This window comes from Zeus faber (assembly GCF_960531495.2).
Source record: "Zeus faber genome assembly, chromosome: 19".
Classification (NCBI taxonomy): domain Eukaryota; kingdom Metazoa; phylum Chordata; class Actinopteri; order Zeiformes; family Zeidae; genus Zeus; species Zeus faber.
This window is the reverse complement of record NC_137206.1, coordinates 15,429,648-15,456,357: the sequence shown is the minus strand read 5'-3', so window position 1 is coordinate 15,456,357 and position 26,710 is coordinate 15,429,648. Positions and strand designations below refer to the sequence as shown.

Genomic DNA, 26,710 nt, shown 5'->3' with positions numbered 1-26,710 from the left:
GTCAGAATGAGGACGCAACCTTACCGTCCACCTCTGCCAAGCATCCTTCTTGCCAACGTTCAGTCTCTGAAGAACAAAATGGATGAACTTCGAGCGAGGATTAAATTCCAACGGGACACGAGGAACTGTTGCGTCCTCTGCCTGACGGAGACATGGCTGAAACCACTGGTGCCGGATGAAGCCATTCGTCCAGCCGGGTCCTTCTCCGTGTTCCGCGGCGACAGATCGGGGGAGTCGGGGAAATCCAAAAGTGGAGGCGTCTGCCTCATGGTAAACAACCGCTGGTGCCCCCCCAACAACACCAAGTCTCTCTCCCGCTTCTGCTCCTGGAACAGCTGACCATCTTATGCCATCCATTTTATCTCCCCCGGGAATTCAGCACGGTCATCATTACAGCCGTTTATATTCCCCCGCAAGCGGACACCGACACAGCACTGTCGGACCTGTATGATGTATTGTGCGGATTTCAAAACAAACATCCCGACGCGGCTGAGGTGGTGACTGGGGACTTTAACAGGGTGAACCTTAAAAAAGTTCTGCCTAATTTCTACCAACACATCACGTGTACCACCAGGGGAGATAGAACTTTGGACCATTGCTACACACCATACAAGAACGGATACCAGACCGTCTCACTCCCTGCCTTCGGGAAATCAAATCACGCCAGGATTTCGCTGGTTCCCGTTTACAGACCCATGATTGCGCGAGAATTGGTGATGAGGAGGGAAGTGAAGCGGTGGACGGACCAATCAGAGGCTGCGCTTCAGGACGCTCTGACTGACGTAGACTGGGACATGTTCCAATCAAGTTCAAATGACGTCAGGGAGTTTACGGACGTAGCGGTGAGCTTCGTGGCTACGGTAGCGGACAGCATCGTTCCTACGGTGAAAGTTCGGAAATTTCCAAACCACAAGCCGTGGGTCGATAAATCCATCAGCTGCGCTCTGCATGCTCGCACGGCCGCTTACAACGACGGTCTTGTATCCGGAAATATGCCGCAAAGCGGCATCGTACAATCTGCAGAGGGCGGTGAAGGACGCTAAACGGACGTACAGAGAGACTGTGGAGCTACAGATGGAGCGGGGGGACACCAGACGCTTGTGGCAGGGGCTGTAGACTATAACAAACTACAAGAGCTGTGACCGAGAGCTGTGTGCTAACCAGCTAGCCCCGGTTTTCACTACAATATTCAACATTTCCCTGGCTGAATCAATGGTCCCGTCCTGCTTCAAGAGGTCGACCGTCGTTCCTGTCCGGAAGATCGCCTCTCTTGCCTGCCTGAATGACCACCATCCGGTGGCCCTCACCTCGGTGGTCTTGAAATGCTTCAAGAGGCTGATTAAGGATTATATCTGTGCCTCCCTCCCCCGCACCTTGGACCCATTGCAGTTTGCGTACCAGTAGAACAGATCCACGGATGACGCGGTCTCCCAGATACTGCACACTACGCTCACGCGCCTGGATGGCCGGAAGGGGGCCTATGTGAGATTGCTGTTCATCGATTATAGTTCAGCTTTCAATACCATAGTCCCCACCAGACTGGCTGTCAAGCTGAAGGAGCTTGGACTGAATACTCCACTGTGTGCCTGGATCCTGGACTTCCTCTCAGCCAGGCCCCAGGTGGTTAGGGTGGGGAAGCTCCAGCTCCCTCACTCTGAACACAGGATCCCCCCAGGGCTGCGTCCTCAGCCCCCTACTGTACTCCTTGTACACACATGACTGTTTGGCCAGGTCCAGCTCCAACACCATCATCAAGTTTGCTGACGACACCGTTGTAGTGGGCCTGATCACCGACGGCGATGAGAAGGCCTAATGGAGGAAGTGACTGACCTCTGGTGCCAGGACAACAGCCTCCACCTAAACGTCAGCAAAACTAAGGAGCTGATTGTGGACTTTAGGCGAGGATTACAATCGAGGACGCAAACGCCCTTGGTGATTAATGAGACTTCTGTCGACAGGGTGAGCAGCTTCAAGTACCTGGGAGTCCACATCACAGAGGACTTAACATGGACTTTACAAACAGATTCTCTGGTGAGAAGGCGAGGCAGCGTCTTTACCACCTCAGGCAGCTAAGGAAATTACAGGTCTCGGTGAGGACCCTCAAGTCCTTCTACTGTGGAGTAGTGGAGAGCATCCTGACAGGCAACATCACTGCCTGGTTTGGGAACTGTACTGCTCAGGACAGACGAGCCCTGCAGAGGGTGGTGCGTTCAGCCGAATGTACCACTGGAACTACACTCCCCTCCCTGCAGGACTTATACACCAGGAGGTGTAGTAGCAGAGCCTGCAGGATCATGATAGATCCTCACCACCCCAACAATGGACTGGCAACCAGGGCAAGCGCCTCCCCAGACACAGCGAGAACAGAGAGACTGAGACTGAGTTTTTTCCCGCAAGCCATAAGAACTGTCAATGCTGACCTTACCAGGTGTCCTCACTGAGCCACACACATAGGCTACACTACCTTACTGTACTGTATATAGCATACTGTACCGCATACTGTGTCACTGTTCTGGGTTGTTCGGTGTTACCGTATTGCTGCGCCGTACTGATGTATACAGTGCTGTACATCTCACAAACACTACCTCACTTTATTCACATGCCTCTTTAATGCACATATCTGTATATACAAAATTAGCCTATCCCATATACATTAGTCTATCCCATATACATAAGCCTATTCCCTTTATCTATTTTATTTTATTTTATTTTATTTTATTTTATTTTATTTTATTTTATTCTATATATTTTTATTTTATTCTGTAGTATTCCACGTACTGCATTACGTTTTAGGAATCAGTTAGTTGGTCAAGTAGAAATTCTTAGGTAGCTACTGTGTTCAGTCTAGGACATATTGTGTGTTATCATTGGGTGCGTTGCATTGACATTTCACTGCATATATGTATGAAAGTATGTATATGTATGTGACGACAAAACCTCTTGAATCTTGAATCCTTACACCTTGTTTATCGTTGCAGCCATAGGTTTATGGTTGCAGCAGGTCTACACCTGCTGCAGAGATCCGGTTTCCAATCTGGTCTCAGGTCCTGTCTGAGTGGAGTTTGCATATTATTTCCATATTTCCCTATAGGTTAGCTCAAAAGATGAAATTAATGGCCAAATGGTGGATGGCTTTTATATGTAAATACAGAGTATCTGTTTACATGCATACACTAGTCAAAAGGTATTAAAGCCTCAACTCATTAGGTGAGGGCTAGTTCCTGTAATCGTGAGATTGTCACCAAAATGTGACGCTTATTCCAAAAATGTTATTCATCACCATTTTGGTGATCTGCTCCAAAAGAAGGTGATATCTGTTGAAGACAGCGGTGTGACAAGGCTGAAGGAGTTTTGTTTGAAAAGCTATGGTTTTAGTCTGCTATAACAGACAATATTATGTTATTTAACATGGGAGTTTAATTTCAAAACATGGGACTTTCATTTCAAAAACACGTCACGGTAATGTGTTGAACTTTCTCCAATTATCATTTCATACATTCTTCCTCAATCTTCCCGATTGCTCAGCATCACTCTGTTCCCATTTGTTCTTGGTCTTTCCTCCTCTGTTTACATCATCCAGAGGAAAAAAAAAATAGGATTATACGGCTGATTCGAATGGTTTCCAAACTCACATGAGCCCGAGAGATTATGCAGCTTTCCAATTCTGAAATATTCGCATCGCTCCTCCAACTAACCGACTAGCTTCCCATCTGGCTTATTGCATACTCACGGGTGCATTCTCATGTGTGGGTCTGTGCGTGCACGGGGACCATTCCTATGTGTTTATATGTAAAACACGTTGGTGGTGTGTCCTGGATATTTTTTGTGCATTGTCATTGTGCCTGTGCCTATAAGAGCGCTTTCTCTTGAATCAGATGCCGATTCCCTCCGAGACCGTCTTTGATTTATTGGGTGACAAAGAATTGTTGCCATACAACACTGCGCCTGAATGAGTTATGGAATCAATTATGCTTCCATCGTGGGTGCGCGTCTGTGTCTGTGTGTTTGTGTGTGTGGGCGTGTGTGATGTGTCTTTGTGTGTTTACATGCGTAGAGATAATATTACTGCCCTTTTTCAGTGTTTGCGTAGCCTCCGAGAACGCCCTATTGTAAATCCCACCCCACCCGGTCAACATCTTCCCATCTGCCACCCACACCTACTGTATAGTATATGCAGAAAAGGTCAACATGTAAAGAATGTAACATTTCAGAACAGGACATTATTTCCTATCAGGCTGATCTACATTCACTCTGTCAGACCACTTAGTGTGTTTGCAGACTCGGACTGCAGCAAAAAGGATTTATTGCAGTGATAATCAGAAATGCTCTTGAATTCTGGTAACCCACCTCTACACATTGACATAAAAAATAAAAAAAGTGTGAATATAAATAAAAGTCACCATTAACCTTTTCCCAGCTATATGTGAAACGATGCGCTGCATATGTAGATAAAATGTGTTTCCATTCATCACGGCGGCACTCGTCAAATACATTCTACAGCTGCGTTAAATCACTTGTGAAGTGACACTCTGTGAGAGAGACGTGATGGCTTTACATCCAGGACGTCCTTGGGGAGATCATGTGACCTTCACTCCAACAGGGAGAGGACAGACACCGGTGTGTAGGCAGCGCTCTTCTGCCGCGACCTGCACGACGAATTAGCACCAGATTGTGACGTTGTGTGTTTGCGTGCGTGAGTGCCTGCGTGTGGTCATGGTGGAGAATAAAGACTAATTAAATGTGATAATCCTGGAAAATACCTCAGCCCCCCCCCCGACTAATAGTTTGGTCATACTGTGAGTGTTAATAAATCATGTTTTCCCACACATAACATTGATTAATTATATTTGAAAAAAATATATTCAGTATATACCTATATGCAATATATACAGTATATAGATATCTGTTTGCGTGTGTCTGTGTGTAAAGGGGCTTGAGACCGTGTGAAAACAAAATAAAAGCAATGTAATTCAATACGCTTCCTCTGTGGCCTTTTGAGGAAATTGATTGAGAAATAGCAGTTTTGTTATTTATAGCACAATCGCAGATAACACAGGTATATTCAAGTGTTGATATATGTATGTTTCTATCTGTAATGATAGCGTCTCCCCAGTGCAAAATGCACCGGTAATAGCTGCAATTTTTTTTTACTACAGCACAGTATCATTCTTTGTCTGCATCAGCCGCCTTCCAAATATATATATATATATATATATATATATATATATATATATATATATATTTTTTTTTGTGAATAAGGGGAAATGTGGGGAAAGGGGAAAACAGCCAATCCAGTGAGGATTTTGAAATCCTTCAACAAACAACAACAGATGATAAGATAAGGGATTCTTTACTTAATATCTTTGTCCATCCCTCAAACTAAAACTTTTTTAGCATTTATACGACAGTACATTTAGATATCGACACAGCTAACGAGCTCAGACTGCTTGGATCACAACACAATGGAGGGACAACCCTGCGGCTGATAGCCATCACTAAATGGTGTGATGCTTCTCATAAGCTGTCGATATGGAATTTTCCCGAGAGGTTGTAACATTAAATGTTATTGTTTATATCGATGATAATGTTCCGTAACCACAAGCTCTTGGTCGATTTAAAGTCCCTGTAAAGCAACAACAAATACGTTTTCTGAGTTTGCCACACCACAGAAAAATGTGTTATTAGCCACCCAGACAGATATGAATGATTAAAAAAATCACCAAGTAATTCAAATTAGGTTTCAAAATCGTGGAGAAAAAAACGGCAGTTCCCTCTACGCTGAGACACTGTGGGCGTGTCCGCTGGAGGCACGCCCAATCCACGCCCAATCGCAGGAGAGGTGCAGCCTCTCCCAAGTGTCAAATACCACTAATCCAATACATACATGTACAAAATCCAAAGTCCAAAATCAGAAGCTAGAAGAAGATAGCACACTAGTGTAGGCTGTAGGAAAGAACCCATCGCGATTGGGCGGGAGAACCACGGACGAATGCACTCTCCTCTTAAATAGTGTTAGGGGAGGTGCCATGCCAGGTAGGCCCCAGCCAAAAAATCTAGACCATAAAAACACTTTGAGCGGTCTAACTCCACGATTCAGTACGACATAGTTCACGGTCTTAGGTCTCGGTGATGTATTTTATAACATCTCGGAATTGACTTCACAGGGACTTTAATTTGTGGCTTGGTCAAATTGAGGTGTGACAAAATCAATTTTGGGCTTCCAGCGGTCTTATCTGACGCTGTTCAAGAGCAAAGGGAAATGCAAATTAAAATGAACAACAATAACCGCTTTGACTTTAATAAGAAAAAAATGGTAGAAAATATGATTAGAAGCCTTTGGAGATGGAAATTTCTCCTTGGATTAGATGGCTTGCTGGATGGATGGATGGATGGATGAATGGGTGGTCAGATGAATGGAAGGTTGAATGTTGGATGATGGATAGTTGGACATATGAATGATGGTCAGATGGATGGATGATTGAATGGATGGATGGATAGATGGGTGGTTGGGTGAAGGGTTAGATGATTGGATATTGATTGCTATGATTGCTATTATCAAACCCAACAACTCGCTTACACCCGGCATCTCCAGCCATGATGTTCTCCCCCCGCTCCGGCCGTCTCCAGGCGCTGCAGGGCTGGTGACTCAGAGTACAGTCGTCCGTCTGCGAGGATCAGGGGCAGAATGTTAAACAGGAACCCCCCCAGGGGGGGCCACCGCCATCACTTAGCCGAATGGGCTCCTACCGTGAGCGGCGGAACAGATCGAGACCGCGACCGGGGCCGTGCACGTGCGTCCGTGAAAAAAGCCATGCGCCCGTGCGGGGTGCGTTCGTGCCGCCGTGAACGGACGCTCAGGAGTTTAGCGCTCTTGAGCACGGCGATGGTGGGGGAACAACTAGAACGTCCCGAAATTCTCCGTCCTGAGCGGTATCGATCCGTCGTAGACACAGGCAGCCGGGAGCAGGGGCATATTCAGCCTCAGGAGGTCTTTGATCATCTACCACACCGACCGCCTGCCCAGCATTCCCTGCGCCTGATCGGGGAACGCTGGGAGCCTGTATCCAGACGTTAATCCTCAAATTCTTAATTTATGCACCCTGTGGAGCCTTTTTGTAGGTGGCTATGTACATCCCTCCTTCCCTCTCGTGCTCCATCGTCAGGTTCAAGATTCAAGATTCAAGAAGGTTTATTTGTCACATACATATACATACGTTCATACATACATGCAGTGAAATGTCTTTGCAACGCACCCGGAGATTATGCACAATAGTTACTAAACCGAAAATAATAGCTTACCTAATTCCTACCTAGCAAATGACTGAAACTAACTGATTCCTAAAACGTCATGCAGTTAGTGAATAGAATAATATAAATAAAAATAAAATTAAAATAAAATGAGACTCAAAAAGGTACTACAAAGTGGGGGTTCAAAATAGAATAGAGTTATGTATGTGGGATAGGCTATTTAAGTTCCTACTGTTATTATGTATCAAAATTAACAAAATAATACTCTGACAACCAATGCAATTTTTCATGGTCCACACTGACGCTAATTTTTCGGCTTAAACTACATCCGGAAAGAGCGTTTAACTCGAGTAACCAATTAAGCGGTGCCATTAATAAACCCGGTAAAGGGGAATGACTCGTCTTTTTATTTTTATTTGTGACCGAATGTCTATAGATCTTAGGATTTTTCCCCCCGGGGACTGGTCCCTCTAAAGAGCCGGTGTGGAATTAATGTGGCGCTATTTATCCTGCTCTGCTGTGGCCTTGAGTCTGTAGTGATGCAAACACAAGTAAACGCACAAGTAAACGCAAGTCCCATCCTCTCGGCAGCAGTTATTTGGACAACATTGGTGTGTGTGTGCGTGTGTGTGTGCGTGTGTGTAGGCGCGCGTGCGTTTGTGCCTGCGTGCGCGCGCGTGCGTGCGATGCTCAGATATAATTGAAAGCAAACTGTCTCGACTCTTCCTCCACTTCGTCCTCCTTCCTCTTCCGCTTCCTCAGAATCTTGGACTCTAAGTGGAGATTTATTGACTGGTTTGGTTTTGTCAGTGGTTGTCAGGGTTTTCTCCCCCCCCCCCCGCCCCCCGGTTTCTTGTTGTTTTCCACTCGGGTTTCTCTGCAAAACAACTTAATACCCCCTTATCCGCTCTTTTTTTATTTATTTATTTTTTTATTTGATTTCTGTCAACAACGTACACGCCACATAAAAGCAATGCTGTCTGCTGTCCTTTCATCCACCTCGTTATTGGCTCTCCCTCACGCGCACACACGCCCGGACACACACACACACACACAAGAGAGAAAGTGCATGCGCTGTCTTTCTCCCACCCACTCCGCGGGAAGCAAACACACAAGTTGACACACAAGCACGCAGGCACATTAACTCAGATGCAGATGCAGACGCAGACCGCCGTTGTCGTCTGTGCGGTTGCCATGGCGATATTGAGTGATTTCCTCCTCTCCCTCAGGTGGCATATCGGTCAGTGCGGTTGAGACGGTGTTCGGGGTGGGAAAACACAAACAAGGCGGTGCGTGAGGAGAGGTGTACCAGAGCTAGTACTCTGAGAATACTGAACCTCCACCACCTCGATAATCATAAGACACACACGCACACACACACAAACACACACACACACACACACACACTGTGAGATTAACTTCCTGATTCATCCAGGATAAAAGAAAGGACGTGCGTCACCGGCAGATAGTAGCCTGTGAAGAAACGCTGACCGCCTCTGACAGGGTACCATCGTAACGAAGCCCATGTTCATGAGAGTCCGTCTATTAATCAGACAGTGTCAGTCTCTCATTTTCTAGAGCAGCGATTCTCAACCTTTTTTTCATGTCGCGGGGCCCTCAATTTTGGACGCGTTAAGCCATTAAGACCCCGTTTGATAAGTCTCTGGGGCGCCACGAGTTTTACGGTTAGATATGATTTAGTGCAAACCGTATACCTGTCTTTACTGTAGCCACAGGGCGTTGACGGTGAAACTAGGATCGAGACAGTCGTGGTACTTTCGCATTGTAAATAAAATAACGGCGAAGTTACTCGCTTGTAGGAGCTGTAAGATCACCGAATCATTTTGCTGGAACAAACCTCCTCAGCTCCATTTCCACCTGCAAGTCCCTTAAAGGCTACGACCAGCGTCCACGGTGTACTCGTCCCCTCTCTCAGGGGCTCTAATTGCGCTCCGGCCAGGCAGGGGACAGCGCAGTCGTGTCGGACACAGCTTATTCAGCTTCACAATGCGTTTAACAGCCGTCCGACGAAAGCGGCGGGGAGAGGCGGTGTAACGGTCTGGCGGGCCGTCTGCGCGACTCTGTGGCAATCGGCGCCGAGCCCCGTGTACGGACATCGGGGCGCACATACAAATGAACCCGCGCACCGACATAGGCACTACTTAAATTGTACCTACCCCAGGGTGTATCAGGGGGAGAGAAACCACAATTCCTCACTGTGAATTATGTCGAACAATGATTGAGTGCGCCTTGGTTATCTCCCAAATAGGAGCCTTTCTGTGTGGAGTTTGCATGTTCTCCCCGTGCTCACATGGGGTTTCCTCCACCTCACGTCAGTAAGGACCCCCCACCAAAAACATGCACCCATCATCGTCTGACCAGCGATGGACACTCTTTACCTGGTCCCCGGGCGCGTCCACGTATGCTGCCCACTGCTCCTGGCTGTGGCCCCGGAGGAAGGACAAGCCAGGATGGGTTAAATGCAGAGGAACCGTTTCACCTGCCACCATCCAAAGCGCGTGCACGTGTGTGTGTGTGTGCAAGCATGTGTTGTAGTGTGGTGTGTTGTGTGACAAATAAAGATTGTTTCTTTCTTTCTTTTCTTTCTATCAAGGGCTGAACGCTGCTTTTAGCGGGTGATCCGAAGCTGGTCGTTGTTCTGATTGTGTGTGTGTATGTGTGTGTGCGTGTGTGTGTATGGGTCAGTAGGGGCTGTTTTTGGATTAACATTTATTATAGTAGAGCTGCTGTCGGGTATGTGATTGCTTTGAAGGTAGCAGCGAGCATTAGGACTTTTAGCAAAAACCGCCGAGCGCCTCCAAGGTTCGCGGCGGCCGCGCCGTCGGGAGCAGAGCGGAGGAACGGCTGTGGTATACCGTATGAACCCGAGAATTAAACCGAGGCTGGGGTAGAAGTAGGGGTTTCGGGGTAGGGGAGCTGAAACCACTAGAATGAGGCCCCTGGTTTGGAACAAGAGGCTGGCTGTGGCTGGGCATACCACATAGGAGCGCACCCATGTAAGGACTGTGGGGCTCTGGTCGCGGCCCGAGGGGGGCTCGCTTGGCTCGCGTTTTGCCGAGTTTTGGGTCTGAGAATGCATAATGGCCAGAAAATACACCCTGTGCTCAGGGAATGGAACTTTAATGCTACAGTACAGTAACTCACTTACATGCCTGTACTGTACAGTATATTCCCCTTACTTGAGTTGTAGCCTTTTTCTACTCTTTTTCATGGGGGGACTGAGGAAATGGTCGCTGTGAATATGAACTACAGGAGAGGATTTTTTGACACCATGTAGTACGTCACCGGGGACACATTCAGGCCTGACGGCAGTGTTCGTTGTGAACTGGGTTTTAGAAATGTATTTTCTGTCATTTCCGCACCACATATAGTCCTGAACACTCTCCGTCCAGCCCTGTTTGGCCCTACAGAATTGGCTGTCGGAGGCATTTCAGACGTTTTTGTGGGTTCGCTAAAAGACATTCCCCGCAACAATCGGTACTCTGCGGCTCCGTTACCACAGCGTACCAATGGGAAATTGAACAATTGGCGCTGATAAAAATGTCCCTTTATTCTTTCCCATTCTCTGTTTCAGACGGCAGTATTCACGAGGGAAGCAATGACAATGATGACAGCGTCTGTGGCAGCGACTCCGCCTTCTACAAGCAGAGTGAAGGTATCCGCTGCAGTCCGGCACACAGTGACATTGCTAATGGGGTTTTATTCCCCCCATTATTGTCATTACGGAATTATTTTCTGTAATTATTTGACACTTGTTTTCGTAGCCATCTGTGTACCCCACTATGTCGGTCTAATTCCATCTGTTTTGACGATAATTTGATTTAAATTTGCCTGTGAGTGACCAGATGTCTACAGCTGAACATTAGGGTATTACGAAGGTCCATGACAGTTATCAAAGGAGCCGCGCAAAGCAGTGATATTTAATCCATCACAGACATGAAATCTGTCATCAACACACGCGCCCACACTACTTTTTTTTTTTTTTAAGTTGCTAACGGGATTGAATCTGTCTGCGCAAAAACAAAAGTAATTTTTCTTCCTAGCACATTTAAACACACATTTATACACACAAACCCCTGTCCCTACCATGCTGTAGGGACAGGGGTTTGCAGATGTTGTTGATCAACGCCAGTCCGTCCACCGTTACCTCGATGGCTGCTGACACTTCGAGCTCTCACACCAGGCTGTCTGGGTCCAGAACTCTCTCAACCTCAATCTCCAATCATATATTCCCAATACTGAATTCATTTCAGTTTGCATGAGCATGGACGAATATTCATCTACCCAACGACCGGCCCTGCAAGACGGCTCAGCTATGAAGGCTAAGACGTTTGGTGATGTTGGCGTAGTTTCTACGGCTTCCTTTAAGAAGCCAAGAAGTCAAGAAGGAGAGCGCGGGGGGAGAGGTTTTTAATATATCGACTTATTTAAATTCTGCTTTTACTTGTTTTGTTTTTTACAGTGATCAAGAATATAATAATAATTAATAATCCTGTCACTTCCGGTGTCGCTTCTCGCGTGTGTTTTTCGATGACAAAACATAGATTGGCGACCCGTTGGACTCGTCGGGGATTCCGACGACTTTGAAAGTTGTATAGTTTGCCCATGACATGAGCGGTCATGATGTTTTTGGTCATTGTGTGTGTGTGTGTGGGCGTTGTTGTGTGTGTGCCTGTGTGTGTGTGTGTGTGTGTGTATCTTATCAGGGCACAGCATGGCCGAGACGCTCACAGTCGCCTTGCGTGTTGCTGAGGAAGCGATAGAGGAGGCCATCACCAAGGCAGAAGAGTTCAGCGACAGCTTGGTGAGAAATCCCTCTGTCTCTCTGTCTGTCTTTCTATCTGTCTGTCTGTCTGTCTGTCTGTCTGTAGCGCTTTCCTCTCTCTCTCTCTCTCTCGCTCCCTCTCGCTCTCTATGCCTCTATCTCGCCTTCTTGCCTCCTCTCTCCAGTCTTTCCCTTTGGTCTCAGTATCAGCGGGAAGCAGTCCCGGTTCTTGGCTGAAACGTCTGCACAAAACCTCATGGTAATTCAAAGCCTCTTTGAACAGCCTTTTGACTTTTTTTTTCCCTGTGTGTGTGCATGCGTGTGTGTGTGTGTGTGTGTGTGTGTGTGTGTGTGTGTGCGTGTGCGTGTGTGCGTGTGCGTGTGCGTGTGTGTGTGTGTTCGTGTGTGTGTGTGCGCGTGCGTGTTCACTGTGCAGGAGAAGCAGAATGAGGCTCGATATCTGCGGGACCACAAAGAGGAGCTTATAGAGGAACTTGCCACAACCATTGTACAAAAAGTAGGTTGGGTGTGTTTTATTTTTAGTTCGTTTTTCCCCTTCCCAAGTCATATCCCAATATTTAAATACGTTTAATATCGCTGAAATCAACCTCCCAAGTGATTTCTTTTTGTCAAAGTGACAACGCGTCAATCTCTATCCACCATCTTCTTTTCCCTGCTTCTGTTGCACGCGCGTGCCTGCCTGTCCCCATCCCTCTCAATCGCCTCTTCTTTCTCCATCGCTTTTCTGTCCGTCACACCCTTTCCTCCTGTTTTCCTTCTTTTTTTTTTTCTCCCCCGCGCCACTCGCCGCGTCCCTCGCCCTCTCCGTCCCCTTCTCCCTCTTTAGATCATCCAGAGGAGGAAGCGCTCAGAGATGCAGACGGAGTACGACTTTGTGTGGCCCCAGGCGCAGCCCCTGAGCCAGGCCGGCGAGCTGCCCTCTCCTTCCCAGCCCCAGGCCTCCTCCCACGGGTCCCAGGACCAGCTCCGCTCCTCCTATTCTCTCTTGGTCAGTTTGGTTGAGGCCCTGCACATGACATCGTTACAAATCCTTAGATTCTGCTCCTGACCTGGCCGGCCCCCGGTTGTCCCATGGCGTGGAAAGGGCTCCACCACATAAAGATTAGGTTTGCCATTTTTTCGACCCGGGGCCTCATTAAATGTTGGCTCCTGTCTTTTATGAGTCTTTGCAGCACAACCTCGCTGAACACTTTACTATTTGGAGACTAACTGCTCAGCTGCAACTCACTGCAATTTAAAAAAAAAAAATTTTTTTTAGTTGCTCTGCTTCCTCTGGCGAGGTCAAATAAAAATGTTCGTGAATTCACGTGGGACTATAATGCAAATTTTCTGTTTTTGACGAGGAGATTTCATGTTTTTATTTTTATTTTTATTTTATTTTTTTAAAGGTTAAATCGTTCGCCTCATTGGCCTGCATTTGACAGTTGTGGAGTTATCAACAGTAGTGGCGCCAACATTCTTCTTTTCTGCACATGTTTAATTGTGTCAGGCTTTTCATGGCCTATCCAGCTCATCTGTTGGAAGCAATATCTTTTCAGACAAGAGTTGGAACGATCACTTGTCATTTGGTGGAACGTGAATTTTCACGCGAACTGAGATGTGATACTTCTGGAACTCGATGCTGACTTTAGTTTAGTTGCTTCTGTCGGTGTCAAACAGAGGCAGGCAGCCGGTCTGCTCCCCGTCCTGTAACGTGAACACCCCACTCCACAAAACAAAGCAGAGATTTTCGGTCGGGATGTGAAAAGAGCCTCCGTCAGATCTCGGTGCAGAGATGAAAGGTGTAACCACATCAACGCCCCAGGTAGCTGGGCGCGGCTCCGCTGCCAGCAGCAGGCGTCATTTATATATAAGTCAGGTTTACCCGACCATCATGGAAAACCACCCTAAAAGGTTTCTCCCTGTTTAAATAGTTTAATTTCCATGGCTGAACTTGCATATTTATTTTCTCACCCCCTTTCAGTTTATAATGTGGACGAGCAATGAGCTGTAAAAGTTGCAAAATTGGAAAACGCCGCAACAAAAAAACCACTTTGTTTAAGGATTTATTTTTATCGGAAAATATAAAACGTCATGTCAAAATACCAAATGTAATTAGTATTTGATTACAATTATTTAAGTATTCATAGGTATTTTTTTTTTATGTTTTCCATTGGAGCATATCACTTTAATGTAACCGCCAAGTAGAAAATTGTACCATACATCATTCACCACATAATTAAGTCCCATATGTTACCCAGCCATGTAAAAATAATCCAATGTTAAGTATTACTATATTATTAACTCTGCAGGTTTAATATTGGATTTTATTCTCCATAATTTAGTGAAGTGTTGTTACTGACCTAAAACTCATTTTTGTAGGCTTGTAATATTTTCCATCAGCCCTCTCCTCAAATAAATCTCGACTCACACATGCACACAGGCACGCATGCAAGCACGCACGTACACGCACACACACACACACACACACACACACACACACACACACACACGCAAACACACCGCACTGCTTGACAATGTTAGTCAGCAGGGACCAGAGTGGAGATTTATTATCGTCCCATGTGTCAGTGCATTGTAGTGCAGTATCTCCACCACACACACACACACACACACACACACACACACACACACACACACACGCACACACACACACACACATACACGCACACACACACACACACACATACACACACACACACACACATACACACACATTCGCAAACATACACACACACACACACACACCCACACACACACACACCCACACACACACACACACACACACACACACACACACACAACCCGTTGTTTTGTTTCCTGCTGACTGTTTCACTCAGGGAAGATCAAAGCGCGGCGGAACACCCTCTGGAATCCCCCTTTAAAGTCTCACCCGCTGTGGGACGGGCTCTCTTTATCAGCCCTTCTGCAAACACCCTTGCTGTTTTTCTATACTGTACAAAGCATGCAGGCGCCCGTATTACACACACACACACACACACACACACACACACACACACACACACACACGCACTCAGCATGGACAAGCACAAACACAAAAACACAGCTGGCCCTACTTTGCGCCTCATCATAATCCGCCATAATCCCAACCTTTGTTTTAACCCTGACCCTATAGTTGAGCGACCACATGAAAATAAAAGTGGGATCATCACAAAACGTTGTTACTTGGAAAGGTTGTCTTTGTATAGTTCCTAAGATGCTTGGTCACACTTTGGACAGAAGCAAAAGTGAGCGCAAACACACAGTTTGCATTGAAGACAGTTTATATTGTTTTATACTGCCCTCTGTTGGTGAGCATGGAGAATCGCAGGTACCAGGGGAAACTTCAACTAGATGAGGCCAGGGAATGAAATAGGATTCAAGGTGTTCGAATAACAATTAAATCATGTGAAAATATTTATTCTATTCTATTTTACTCCGTTTTATATTCTGAAAACAAAGTAAGATTGTGTGCATTCATAAGCATTTAACATTAAAATTGATAAGCGGGATAGATTTAACAATATATCATAAATGTGAACTTGGCCGCATCTAATTGCCTTTCGGACTGGATGTGGTCCCCGGGCCTGTGTTTTGAGACCCCTGTTTTAAGTTGGAGTGGATCTCAGTCATTTCAGTTATTATTTTATTTAAAATAAATGCACATAATTCATTCGAAAAACATTGCATAAATGTAAGCATTTGATTGGAAAGACTTGGCTATAAATCACTGTCGCGTGTGTGTGTGTGTGTGTGTGTGTGTGTGTGTGTGTGTGTGTGTGTGTGTGTGTGTGTGTGTGCGTGTGTGCGTGTGTGTGTGTGAGTGCGTGCGTGCGCGTGTGTGTGTGTGTGCAGCGGTCAAGGTCGGCGTTCTCCCTCACCAGCGACGACTCTCCAGAGAAGGGCCCGGACGAGCCGGGGGCCGTGGCGGGGGGAGGCTTTCAGGAGTTTGCTTCTCTGAAGAGGGAAGCCAAAGCCTCGTCGCTCCCGAGCTGGAAGAGCGTGGATCGTCTGGACAACTCCAGTAAGAAAACACACACCGAATTCTCACCTTTCGTCGGATCAACGTCGAATGCGTAATCGTCTCCGACGGTTGGAGTCTCCCCCCGGTGGGCGTCGGGTGAACTGCGTGCGGCTTTCCCATCCCATTATGTCAGGGAAAATGGGATGAGCTCGTTTTGTTTCCAGAACGACAGAAGAAGAAGAAGAATCTTTAATTGTCACGCAACACATCACACTACAACACATGCACACACACACACGCACATGCTTTGGATGGTGGCCGGTGAAATGAGGCCTCTGCATTTGACCTTTTGGCTTGTCCTTCCTCCGGGGGGGGCAGCCAGGAAGCAGTGGGAAGCATTCGTCGACCCACCCGGGGACCTGGGACCAAGTGTCCATCGCTGGTCAGACGATGATGTGTGCATGTTTTTGGTGGGGCTCCTTACTGATGGTCATTTAGATGTCAGAATAGAGTTATGTTTAGACTCTGGGAGCCTGGTTTTATTACCATAATGATATGTTGTGATGTATATTTCTAGCAGAATAAGAGGTGTAGGGGATGGAATATTTTATGTTCCTAGGCCCTTATGGGTTGGCGCCCCTAACCCTAATGGAACACCTTGATTGATCGATTGTTTGACTTTTTGACACAAAGTCCATTTATCTCAGCATTGAGTTAGATCCCCGATACATGGAGAGGGGTATTATTTATTTTATTTCGCCTTTATTTAGTCAGGATCCAGGATCTCTTGCAGGGAATACCGAAACACAAAACAGCAGCAAAGGTTTCAGAGAGACAACGATTAGTATGGGTCACCCGCCTTAAAACTAATTAGAATCTATAAACAAAAACAAGCCAAAACAAGCCTTAAACAATACTTAAAATACTTGACAGTGACATATATTGCATGACATGTTACATGAAGGAGGGGAAATATCAATGAAAGGGAGCGAGCTATTAATTTACATAATCTCCTGCTTTCCATGGTATCATTAGAAGGTATGCATCTAATAGTTTACAGTTTCTTGTTTAAATGCGATACATTTTATAATCAATCGTCAATAATCAATACTCCCTTGTATTTCAATTGTATTGTTCAATTGATTTTACAATTGTGTTATCAATGCTTTGTTTGCAAGTTATGTAACCGTTGCTGCCTAAACGTAATACCACGGCCGTCCAAATCAATCTTTATTCATCCAAATCATTTCTGTATTAGACTGAATTTGTTCTGTGAAATATTTATCTCTGCACTGAAAACTGATGACTCTCAATAAGTATAAAATGTCAACATATCGATATCGAGCTGTATCGTATCCATCACTCCAGTATCGGACCGAATCGATGTTGAATCCGATCGTGACCCTTTTGAATCGAAATCAAAAGAAAATGAAGACGTCTGAGGTAAAATGCAAAATGTAACCGGATTTAAGCTCGTCGCTTTGTGCCGTCGCGTCCGGCCGTTCCAGGCGCGTCCTCCGTGCTCCAGAGTCCGGACGGCAACTGGATCGCCCTGCAGAGCTCCCAGCTGTCCCGGCCCAGCCTGCTGACCAAGCGGAAGAGCCTGGTGTTCAGCGTCCTGGAGAAGGAGTCGGGCGTGGTGTCCGCCTACGACGAGATGGGCTCCGAGTCGGAGGGCGACGACGGGGGCGGCTGGGGCGCGGCGCTGCGGCAGTTCCAGCGCAAGCTCTCCGACGAGACGTACTACACGGACTCGCAGCACGACCCAGAGTGGACCTACACCCAGCACCCATCCGTCACCTCGCCCTCGTCGGGCCAGTTCACCAACACCGAGACCCTCAACTCGGACTCGGAGGCTTCGTCGGTGCCGTGCGGGCATCCCCGCAAGCCGCCGCACGGCCTGCTGAAGAAGAAAGGGCCGCCGGACCCGTACCTGCACCCCCAGCCAACCCACCACCCACCGCACCACCACCACCAGCACCACCAGGGCCCGTCGTACCAGCTGCCTCCAGAGGCCCTGGATGTGAACTTTAACCCCAAGGTGATTCGTCTTGGCATACTCGTGTTATTTTGTCATTTTCATGTGGAACACGTTGATAAAATAAAGTTCATAATGGAAAAACATTAGGACTCCCATCCCTTAACTAGATCCAATGATGTCATTCAGCCTTTCCCTATAAACACCTACGGTCGTTCCTCGGAGGTAACGCTAAACTCTACTGACCCCTAGGTGATGGGAGACAGCAGTGAAGCAGAGGAGAGGCCGATTGACCCTGTCCGAAGGTCGCGTAGACGCAGGAAGAGCAAGAGAGAGTCGTCCTCAGAGCCGTGCAGGCCCGGAGGACAGAGCCACGCCCAGTCCGCCCACCCCTTGACGCATGTAAATAACCGCACCTAGCACCGCTTCTCATCAAAATCAATGTCAATGTAGATAGTTGGCAAATGTTCTTCCTGATCTTCGTCATCATTGTCTTGTGACCATCCTTAATCCTCTTGAGCGAGAAGACATGATTTCACCACTAGGTGGCAGCAAATTGCTGCCACCTAGTGCCACCATGCTGGCACAGCCACTTGTTCTATATTTGTCTTTTTGATTTAAAAGACATGGTGGGGTTTTCCGTTTCATGAGTATACTGTCACCCCTGGTCATATGATAGTGTGACTGAATCAATGGGGATGAGCAGGGGTTTTCAACCCTTTTTTTGGCCCATGACCACGTTTTTCGGTCCCAAACTTCTCGTGACGACAACTATTAGAAATTGTGAAGATCTGTGATAATTATTTTTATTTGGGAGCCAATACAATTAATTTAAAGCATTACAATTCGCATTTAGGTCCAAAAGCCACACATTGAGTCGAAATACGATTATTTCATAATGGATTTGCAAAACTGACAGGGCATTACGAGCTGATTTTCCAAACGTATTTAATAGATTCAAGATTCAAGATTCAAGATTTTTATTTGTCACATACATATACATACTTCCATACATATATGCAGTGAAATGTAGTGCAACGCACCCGGTGATAGCACACAATAAGTCCTAGGAAAAAGTACAAAAATAAAATAAAATAAAAAGTAGAAAATTCCTTTCTAATAGACCGACTAACTGACTCCTAAAACGTAATACAGTAAGTGGAATACTTATAGAATAAGATAAAAAATATATAGAATAAAATACAATAAAAAATAAATTGAAATAAAATGGAATAGGTTGAAGGAATATGCCTATGTATATACAGAAATGTGCATTTAAAGTGGCATGTGAATTAAAGTGGCATGTGAATGTGAATAGTGTGAGGTAGTGTTTGGGATAATACAGCACAGTATACAACAGTACGGCGCAGCAATACGGCATCACGAACAACCCTGAACAGTGATACAGTATGCGGTACAGTATGCTACATACAGTACAGTAGGTAGTGGAGCCTAGTGCATGGCTCAGTTAGGACCCCTGGTGAGGTCAGCATTGACAGTTCTAATGGCTTGAGGGAAGAAACTCAATATAAACTCAATATAAACTCAATAATACATTTCTTAAGTAAAAACATATCAATCAAATATCAGTATTTCAGTTATTGATGTGTCCCATGTGCACATCAAGTGACCCCACACGGGGTCGCAAACCCCAGGTTGAGAATCTCTGCAGTAGAAAGAGGAAAATCATTGAATGCATGTAGTGATCCCCCACAAAAATACTTCCTTATATCTCTTCCCTTTTCCTAATCTTTATCTGTATGTTACTGTATTCTTAAAAGGAGAATAGTGGCTTCCTCCTCAATGCTCTCCTGAAGAGGACTCTGAGCCAGGAGCAGCCTGGTCCCGACGTCGCGCCCGCCGTCGTCTCCATATCGGTCAATCCAGACGCGCCCAACATCTCCGACGCCATGACCCCCGAGGCGGAGGACTTGGACGCGGTGGCCCCTAACTCGGCGGCCCCCAGCCCCCCCCGGCGCTGCCCCGCGGCCCCCGGGAACCAGCATTTCGCCGGCCTCGGCAGCCCCGGCAAGGAGCCCCTGGGGCAGGAGCTGAGATCCAAGCCCGGCCAGCTGGTCAACCGCACGGAGGGCGGCGACTCACCCGAGGAAAAGCTCAGCAACCAGACAGAGAGAGAAAGGGACGGACAGAGGCAGAGGGCCTGGGCGATCGACAGAGAGGGAGGAGGGAGGGGGAGGTCAAGGGACGACGACGACGACGACGGAGGCCAAACACCAAACGGCCCCGAGCCCAAGAGACGGGGGAGGCTGGCGGCGAGCCAGTCGGTGAGAGACGAGGGAAGAGCGAGGGAGAAAAGGGTGGATAGGGGAGGAGGCGGAGGAGGGGGGAAGATCTTTGAGAGCCCGGCGGACGACGCCGAGGGAAAGAGGGCGGACAACAGGGAGGGACGGCGACAGAGTCGGAGGAACCGGAGGCGAGAGGCGGAGACGGAGGCGCAGGTACAGGGGCGGAGCGGCTCCAGCGCCAGCTCGCCCGCGGCCACGCCAACGTCCCTGGAGGGGGCGCTGTCGGACGGGCAGGTGAGGAATCGGGATTCCCGCCCGTCGTCCGCAGTTCTCGTGCTTCCGTCGTTTGTCGCCTGTCTCGTTGCCTCACTGGTGTCTTGTCTTTCTCTCACTACTTCATTTCGTGGTTTTTCTCTCTCTCTCTCTCTCTCTCTCTCTCTCTCTCCATCATCATTTCACCCTCCTCCGTTGCCGTCCTCATTCCGTTTTCTCCAATCTCCTTCTCTTCATAACTCCGTGACAATCAACCCCATCCATGTCCTCTTCTTCCCTCTGTGGTTTTCATCCACCTGTCCCCGCCCTCCTTCTCTGTGTGTCTGCGCATGCACACACACGTGTGTCTGTGTCTGTATGCACGTGTGTGTGTGTGTGTGTGTGTGTGTGTGTGTGTGTGTGTGTGTGTGTGTGTGTGTGTGTGTGTGTGTGTGTGTGTGTGTGTGTTTGTCAGGAGGGACAGCATGCTTTGGAGCTCCAGCAGAGGCTCCAGTTGCTCTCCTCTCTCTTGCAGCAGGTGAGACAGGACGCGATGCCTCGGAACGCTAAATCCTTGGCCGAAAATCTGACAAAAGACCAAGCTTAGAAAACCAAGGAGGACAAGGCAAAGCGGACAAAATAACAAATCGCAACATCACAATAAATATATAACTCACTGATGTTCTTCCTCTCTTTAAGACGTACTAAGTTATTAGGGAAATGTTAGACCTTGTCCATAGAAGACACAGGCCCTAGGTCCTAGACTGTCTCTCCGATTGTTTCCTAGATTGTCTCCTACACTGTTTCCTCGACTGTCTCATAGCTCCTAGGCTGTCTCCTAGACTCTTCCCCTAGCACAGAGACGCCCCAACAGCACCTAGACGGTCTCCCTAGACTGTCCGCTTGCAACTAGACTGTCTCCTAGCTCCAGACTTTCCAAGGCAGTCCCCTCACACCTAGACAGTGTCATGGCTCCTTGACTGTCTCCTACACTGCCTCCTAGCACCTAGACTGTCCTAGCTCCTAGCCTGTCTCCTAGACTGTCCCCTGGCACCCAGACTGTCTCCTCGCACCAAGACTGTCTCCTAATTCCTACACCGACTCATAAACTGTATCCTTGTTCCTCCTACGGTCTTCGAGACAGTACACATACACACACACACACAGCTTTCTCGTCGATAATCATTTGAAAAAAAAAAAATCCATCCCCATGCGTGTAATGCTTTTAAAACCTGGAGATGAAGGTGTGTCGTTATACGTGACTGTTTGATCCGCGGCGCTGAGGACATTTCTCTTTAAGAGGATCCGAGCCTCAGACTCTCGACAAACATCCATTTGTCCATCGACCCCCCCCCCCCCCCCCCCCCCAACACCCCCCGTCAATACCCCCAGAATGCTTTTTTTTTTCCCCTTCGTAAGTTAAGGCTGAATAGCGAATAAAAAGAAAAAACGTAGATAAAAGGTCTGGCACAGCTCTCCTCTCCTATTGTATCTCCCCTCCCTGAGTGCTTCCCGGACACGGAGTCACAGTCTTTCAGTCGTGCGTGCTGCTGCGTCTGGCCGCCGGGGATCAATGCAAACCTCGGTGCCACCGATTAAAGCTTCATCTGCTAATTAATTCATTATCGAATTACATCTATCTCTCTTCACCCCTCCCACCCCCCCCCCACCCCTCTATCTCTCTGTCTTTCATTTTCACTCTGTCTTCACTTCTCTTTTTCTCCATCGACAGCATTTTCAACGACGCCACAGAAGCTAGTTCCGTCATTCGGCGCTTAGTAGATGATCTGTTCTCACGATAATATGATGTGTGGCTGTTTTTGACGCACAGTTATATCAATGAGAGCATTCATTTGAATGTGCTTTGAAGCTGCTTCAATCATTATTTTTGGTTACAAGTCGCCCTTTTCATAATGCCGTGAACCAAAATTAAAAATGATTCATTCCCGACGGATAAAACTCTCCCTCTGGATTAATCTGATATGTGCCTAAACCACTTTTTGGAATGAAGGCTGATGGAGATAGAGGCAGTGTTTAAATATGATATGTATTTTTTTTTCTTGAACTGAAGAGTAGGAAGGGACATTTTATACAGTTAAAAATAGTTAATCTCACTAGAATGAATAAATTCTTACTCTCTCGTCTTTCTCATCGACTGATTGCTCCACATTCACCCATCTACTCTAGGGTGGATGTGTTCGCAAAGCAGGTGATTGGGTGTGTGTGTGTGTGTGTGTGCGTGCGTGCGTGCGTGCGTGCGTGCGTGGGTGTGAGATTTGGTCTGCCTTGAGACTGACAATGTGATGACATACTTTAGAGTAGATGGCATGATTTGGAATTCTGCAGTTTCCTTGTTTTAAGCAATAAAACGTGTGTCTGTGTGTGTGCGTGCGTGCGTGCGTGTGTGTTGTACGGAGCAGAAGTACTCGGCGGCGTCCCTCTGCACCATCACCACGGAGGTCCTGAAGGTCCTGAACGCCACAGAGGAGCTGATCGGCGAGGCCGGGGGGGAGAGCTACACCCCCTCCGAGTCCATGAGCGCCTCCCCCATCTCCAGCTGCTCCGAGACCCGGCGGCTGGACCAGAGGCTCACCAAGATGGAGGAGAATGTGAGTAGGGGGTTCCACTTGCAGCGGATGGGGGGAGTTGGGGGGGTTGGTTGAGCAGGTGGGTCTGGATCCTTGAAAGGTGGAACGTCGAGATTCGCCACTCCCACTATTGAGGGTCAACAGGGAGAGATTTCAACACTGGTGAATTTTGTGTCCATCTACATCTATGTTTTCTTTCCAATTTGTTTCCGAAACAAGGTTTCTGACCATATTCAGATATTCAACTGCATGTCCAGTCTCTGTCAACGGCTCCTTAATCCCTGTCTGTCCAAGTCATATAAGTCCAAGTCAAACTCCGAAAAACTTTGCATATCAAAGTAGAACAAAAAAATGTAATCAAATAATTGAAACCAGAAAACAATTTACAGTATATACGTACAAGACATTTTTGCATTATCATGATGTGGAAAGATATGGAATAATACCTGTTTTTTGGGCTTCGTTATATGGCTGCAAAATGACTTAAAAATATGTGAAAAATGAATAAATATAGTATAAAAACTTCATACATATGCTATGATTAATTTCTACAATTTTGTGGGTGATTGCATCTGATATTTGGGAGTCAAAGTCTAAAATCTTCTCATATACGTAACATACCTTAGGTATTATGTACAAGAGTTCAAGTCCAGTTTTACGTGAGTACAAGCGTACAAGTCATGTTTTACGCTTAAAAAAAGCACCGTAGTAAGTTCCAGGAAGTATAATCTATGTAATTTTTTACCAGATACCTCTCGCTCACCTCTTCAGAGGGCGGCCATTACGTGCCATTTTCAAAGCCGCCGTTACCTTAGTGCGGATTTTATTCGCACAATAAGTAGAAATGCGACAAAAGAGGTGGAGATGACGCGACGGGTTCTCGCTGGTGTGACCGCGCAGGTTTACCTGGCGGCCGGCGCAGTGTACGGGCTGGAGGGCGCGCTGGGCGACCTGGAGGAGTGCGCACGCAGCATCAGCAGCGGCACCACCGACACGGAGCTGGCCTTCCTGGAGGACCAGGTGGCCACTGCCGCCGCACAGGTCCAGCAGTCCGAAATGCAGGTGGGTCCGTCCGGGTCGTCCCCTCCAGACACACGACCAGGAGGACGCTCGGAGAAGCCCGATTACAGAATGACCGACACAACAAGTCGAAAATACCATAGAGAAGAACCGTATTACTTGTTCAAATCTTTGCATGAGTTTTCTTTCGGGGACCCCAGCCCAGCTAGGTCTACTGCTTCTTCAGTAATGTACAAAGACATCCCAGTGGACTGTTTTGATGGAAGGGAGTATTCTTTCTCCGTCCAGATATCCAACATCGAGGCCAGGATATCAGCTCTGAAAACCGCTGGATTGAATGTCTCCGCCTGCAACCGATTTGCCAAGTTCAAGCCAAAGCCGAAGGTATTCAAACAATACGAAATACTAAAAGGTGGCAGCTAAAAGGTGGCTATGGTTTCCTTTTAAGAAAAACTCCTTGGCTTCTGAAAATACCATAAACTATACCTCACCCGATAAAATACCAAAATGCTTTTTTTTTCCCTTCAGACTGAAACCCTGGACTCCTCACGCCATCAAAGGAGGAAGCTTCCAGCACCTCCACTTAAAGGTAAAAAGTTAACATTTGTCCGACAAAAATACAGCAATACAGGCATAAATGTCTTAAAAATAATAATTTAAAAACTACTACATTAATCGCTTTAAAAGGACTTTCTATTCAGTCTTTTTTTTGTTGTTTTTTTTTACCCCCATTTACTTTTAAAACTATTGATGCTTAAACCAAATTAAAGCAAACCGCTTCGCATTGCTCCGAAAAGTAAATTGCAAGGGGACATAAAGACTCTGAAGCAGTTGTTCATAAATTAAGTCCTCCTGTGTTTGATGTCAGTACATTTCATTTAGTGGCGAGTCAACACACGTGCACCGGTATACGTCTGACAGAAAAGAAGCGAAAGGGGCACTTTTTCCTTAGATCCTGTCTCCAAAATGTAATCTTTGTTCCGGGCGTGTATTGATAAATAACATCCAGAGTAACTGTAGCGTGTCAAACACAGAGGCTAAGTATCTAGGTGGCTGCATTAGGTGTGAATCAGCTGAATAGAAACACAGAATGCAGCAGGAAACGGGCTGTTTTATCAACCAACAAGGAGTCTGCTCTTTTTCATGTAAATGAAAAGCTTATTCTGTTGAGGCTACCTTTTAGTTCTCCTCACCAGCATCTGCACAATGGCTCTGATTCAGTGGGCCTTTTTTTTCCCCCTGAGACTTTCCAAAGAGGACACAGGAGAAGGGGCCAAATTTGACGACCTACCCGTGTAATCAAAGCATTGATTGCAACTTAAAAGCATCCTTTTAGCAAGTCTGTCACACAATCCAAACCCTCACAATTCAGGGGCTGGCAAGACGGGAGATTTCGGTCGTAGACGCGGACTAATCATGTTCTTCTGAAAGGTTATTCTGAATCATAGACAATTTACAGCCCCCTACCATTTGCAAACGAGCTTAAATGTCATGTGATGTTTTAAATGCTTTGCCAAGGATTACTGTTAAACAAATCAGAGGCTGCTTCCCCTATCTTCATCGCCCTCGCGGCATTGTGATTGTCTCATTTCAGAAAAGTCGGATCAGGCGCAGCAAGTGAGCATGTTTCGGCCGTAGTCGCAGTCGGGAGCACAAGTCCCTCAGGGCCACTGTAGACCCCCCCCCCCCATAAGGACAGGGGTCCCTCTAAATCCAGTGCCTTGATCCAGTGCCCAAAACCCCATAACTCCAGGGCAATGCAAAGGGGGCAGAACGTGCCCTGGGAAACCCTCCCTGCTCCCAGAACTCTGCCAGGCACCGGAATGGCACCCTGTGGAACCCCTTTCCATGCTCGCACAGGGAAAGGGCTGAGTCTCTCCTGTTTGCGGTTCATCCTTCCCACACCGCGCACATTTACTTCAGGCAACGGTGGCATCTATCAGACTGTGTCTCTGCCTTAAAACTCAACAACTCGCTGTTTGACTCCAAAAACAAAAGAAAAGTTAACTTAAAGAGGTTGTACAATAAAAATGTTCTTTTTTTATCTGTTTGCAAGAGTGTTGTAGGTGTATTAAATAAATATACAAATGCAGTCGTGGAAAAAAAAAAATTATGTGAAAACGTATGTGATTGCGTGTCCCCAAAAATTGGCTGACCTGAGTTTCATAAAGCATCTTTTTTCCACCTAGACACATGCCATTTGGCTTGTCTAAACAACCCCTGGAGAGCCTGTTGGATGTTTGTGCAACTTGTCACATGGTGATGCCGAGCAGCAATTATCTGTTCTGAGAATTGTAATGCTTTTTACATTTTTAACAGAAGGTCATGCCTTTATCAGAGCAAAAGTATAAGAAAATGGACAATATCAGGGCCAAAACGACAAAACTTATTTTGCCCTTTACTGCTGATGAACTTGATGAATGGCAATAACGGGAAGCAAAGCACATTGACCCACGCAGAAATAATTGAATCCTTTTGTGACGTTTTTCTCCAGGTCACAAGGATGTGACTGGCCCTGATAGCAGCTGTCTGTTCAAATTCCACATTTATGAACAACGTCGATGTTCTCAGATTAAATCATTTGTTTAAAAAATGTAATTGATATTAACA

The 26,710-nt window shown here is 46.7% G+C and overlaps 1 protein-coding gene across 1 annotated transcript in view; it reads left to right on the top strand.

The window, feature by feature from the left end:
• LOC307244977 (rab effector MyRIP-like) overlaps window positions 1–25,833 on the top strand; it is a gene marked incomplete at its 5' end in the record, with an annotated part of 108,689 nt that extends 82,856 nt beyond the window's left edge. Inside the window, 14 exons of the mRNA XM_080020388.1 lie at window positions 10,844–10,924; window positions 11,976–12,073; window positions 12,471–12,551; window positions 12,882–13,043; window positions 15,908–16,076; window positions 17,525–18,057; window positions 18,247–18,396; window positions 19,776–20,159; window positions 20,250–20,534; window positions 22,913–23,101; window positions 23,981–24,142; window positions 24,389–24,484; window positions 24,629–24,689; window positions 25,695–25,833. Coding sequence (XP_079876514.1) covers window positions 10,844–10,924; window positions 11,976–12,073; window positions 12,471–12,551; window positions 12,882–13,043; window positions 15,908–16,076; window positions 17,525–18,057; window positions 18,247–18,396; window positions 19,776–20,159; window positions 20,250–20,534; window positions 22,913–23,101; window positions 23,981–24,142; window positions 24,389–24,484; window positions 24,629–24,689; window positions 25,695–25,738 — 2,495 coding nt within the window. The 3' untranslated portion in view covers window positions 25,739–25,833. The remainder of the gene's footprint in view (window positions 1–10,843; window positions 10,925–11,975; window positions 12,074–12,470; window positions 12,552–12,881; window positions 13,044–15,907; window positions 16,077–17,524; window positions 18,058–18,246; window positions 18,397–19,775; window positions 20,160–20,249; window positions 20,535–22,912; window positions 23,102–23,980; window positions 24,143–24,388; window positions 24,485–24,628; window positions 24,690–25,694) is intronic.
• Between the last annotated feature and the right edge of the window lie 877 nt (window positions 25,834–26,710).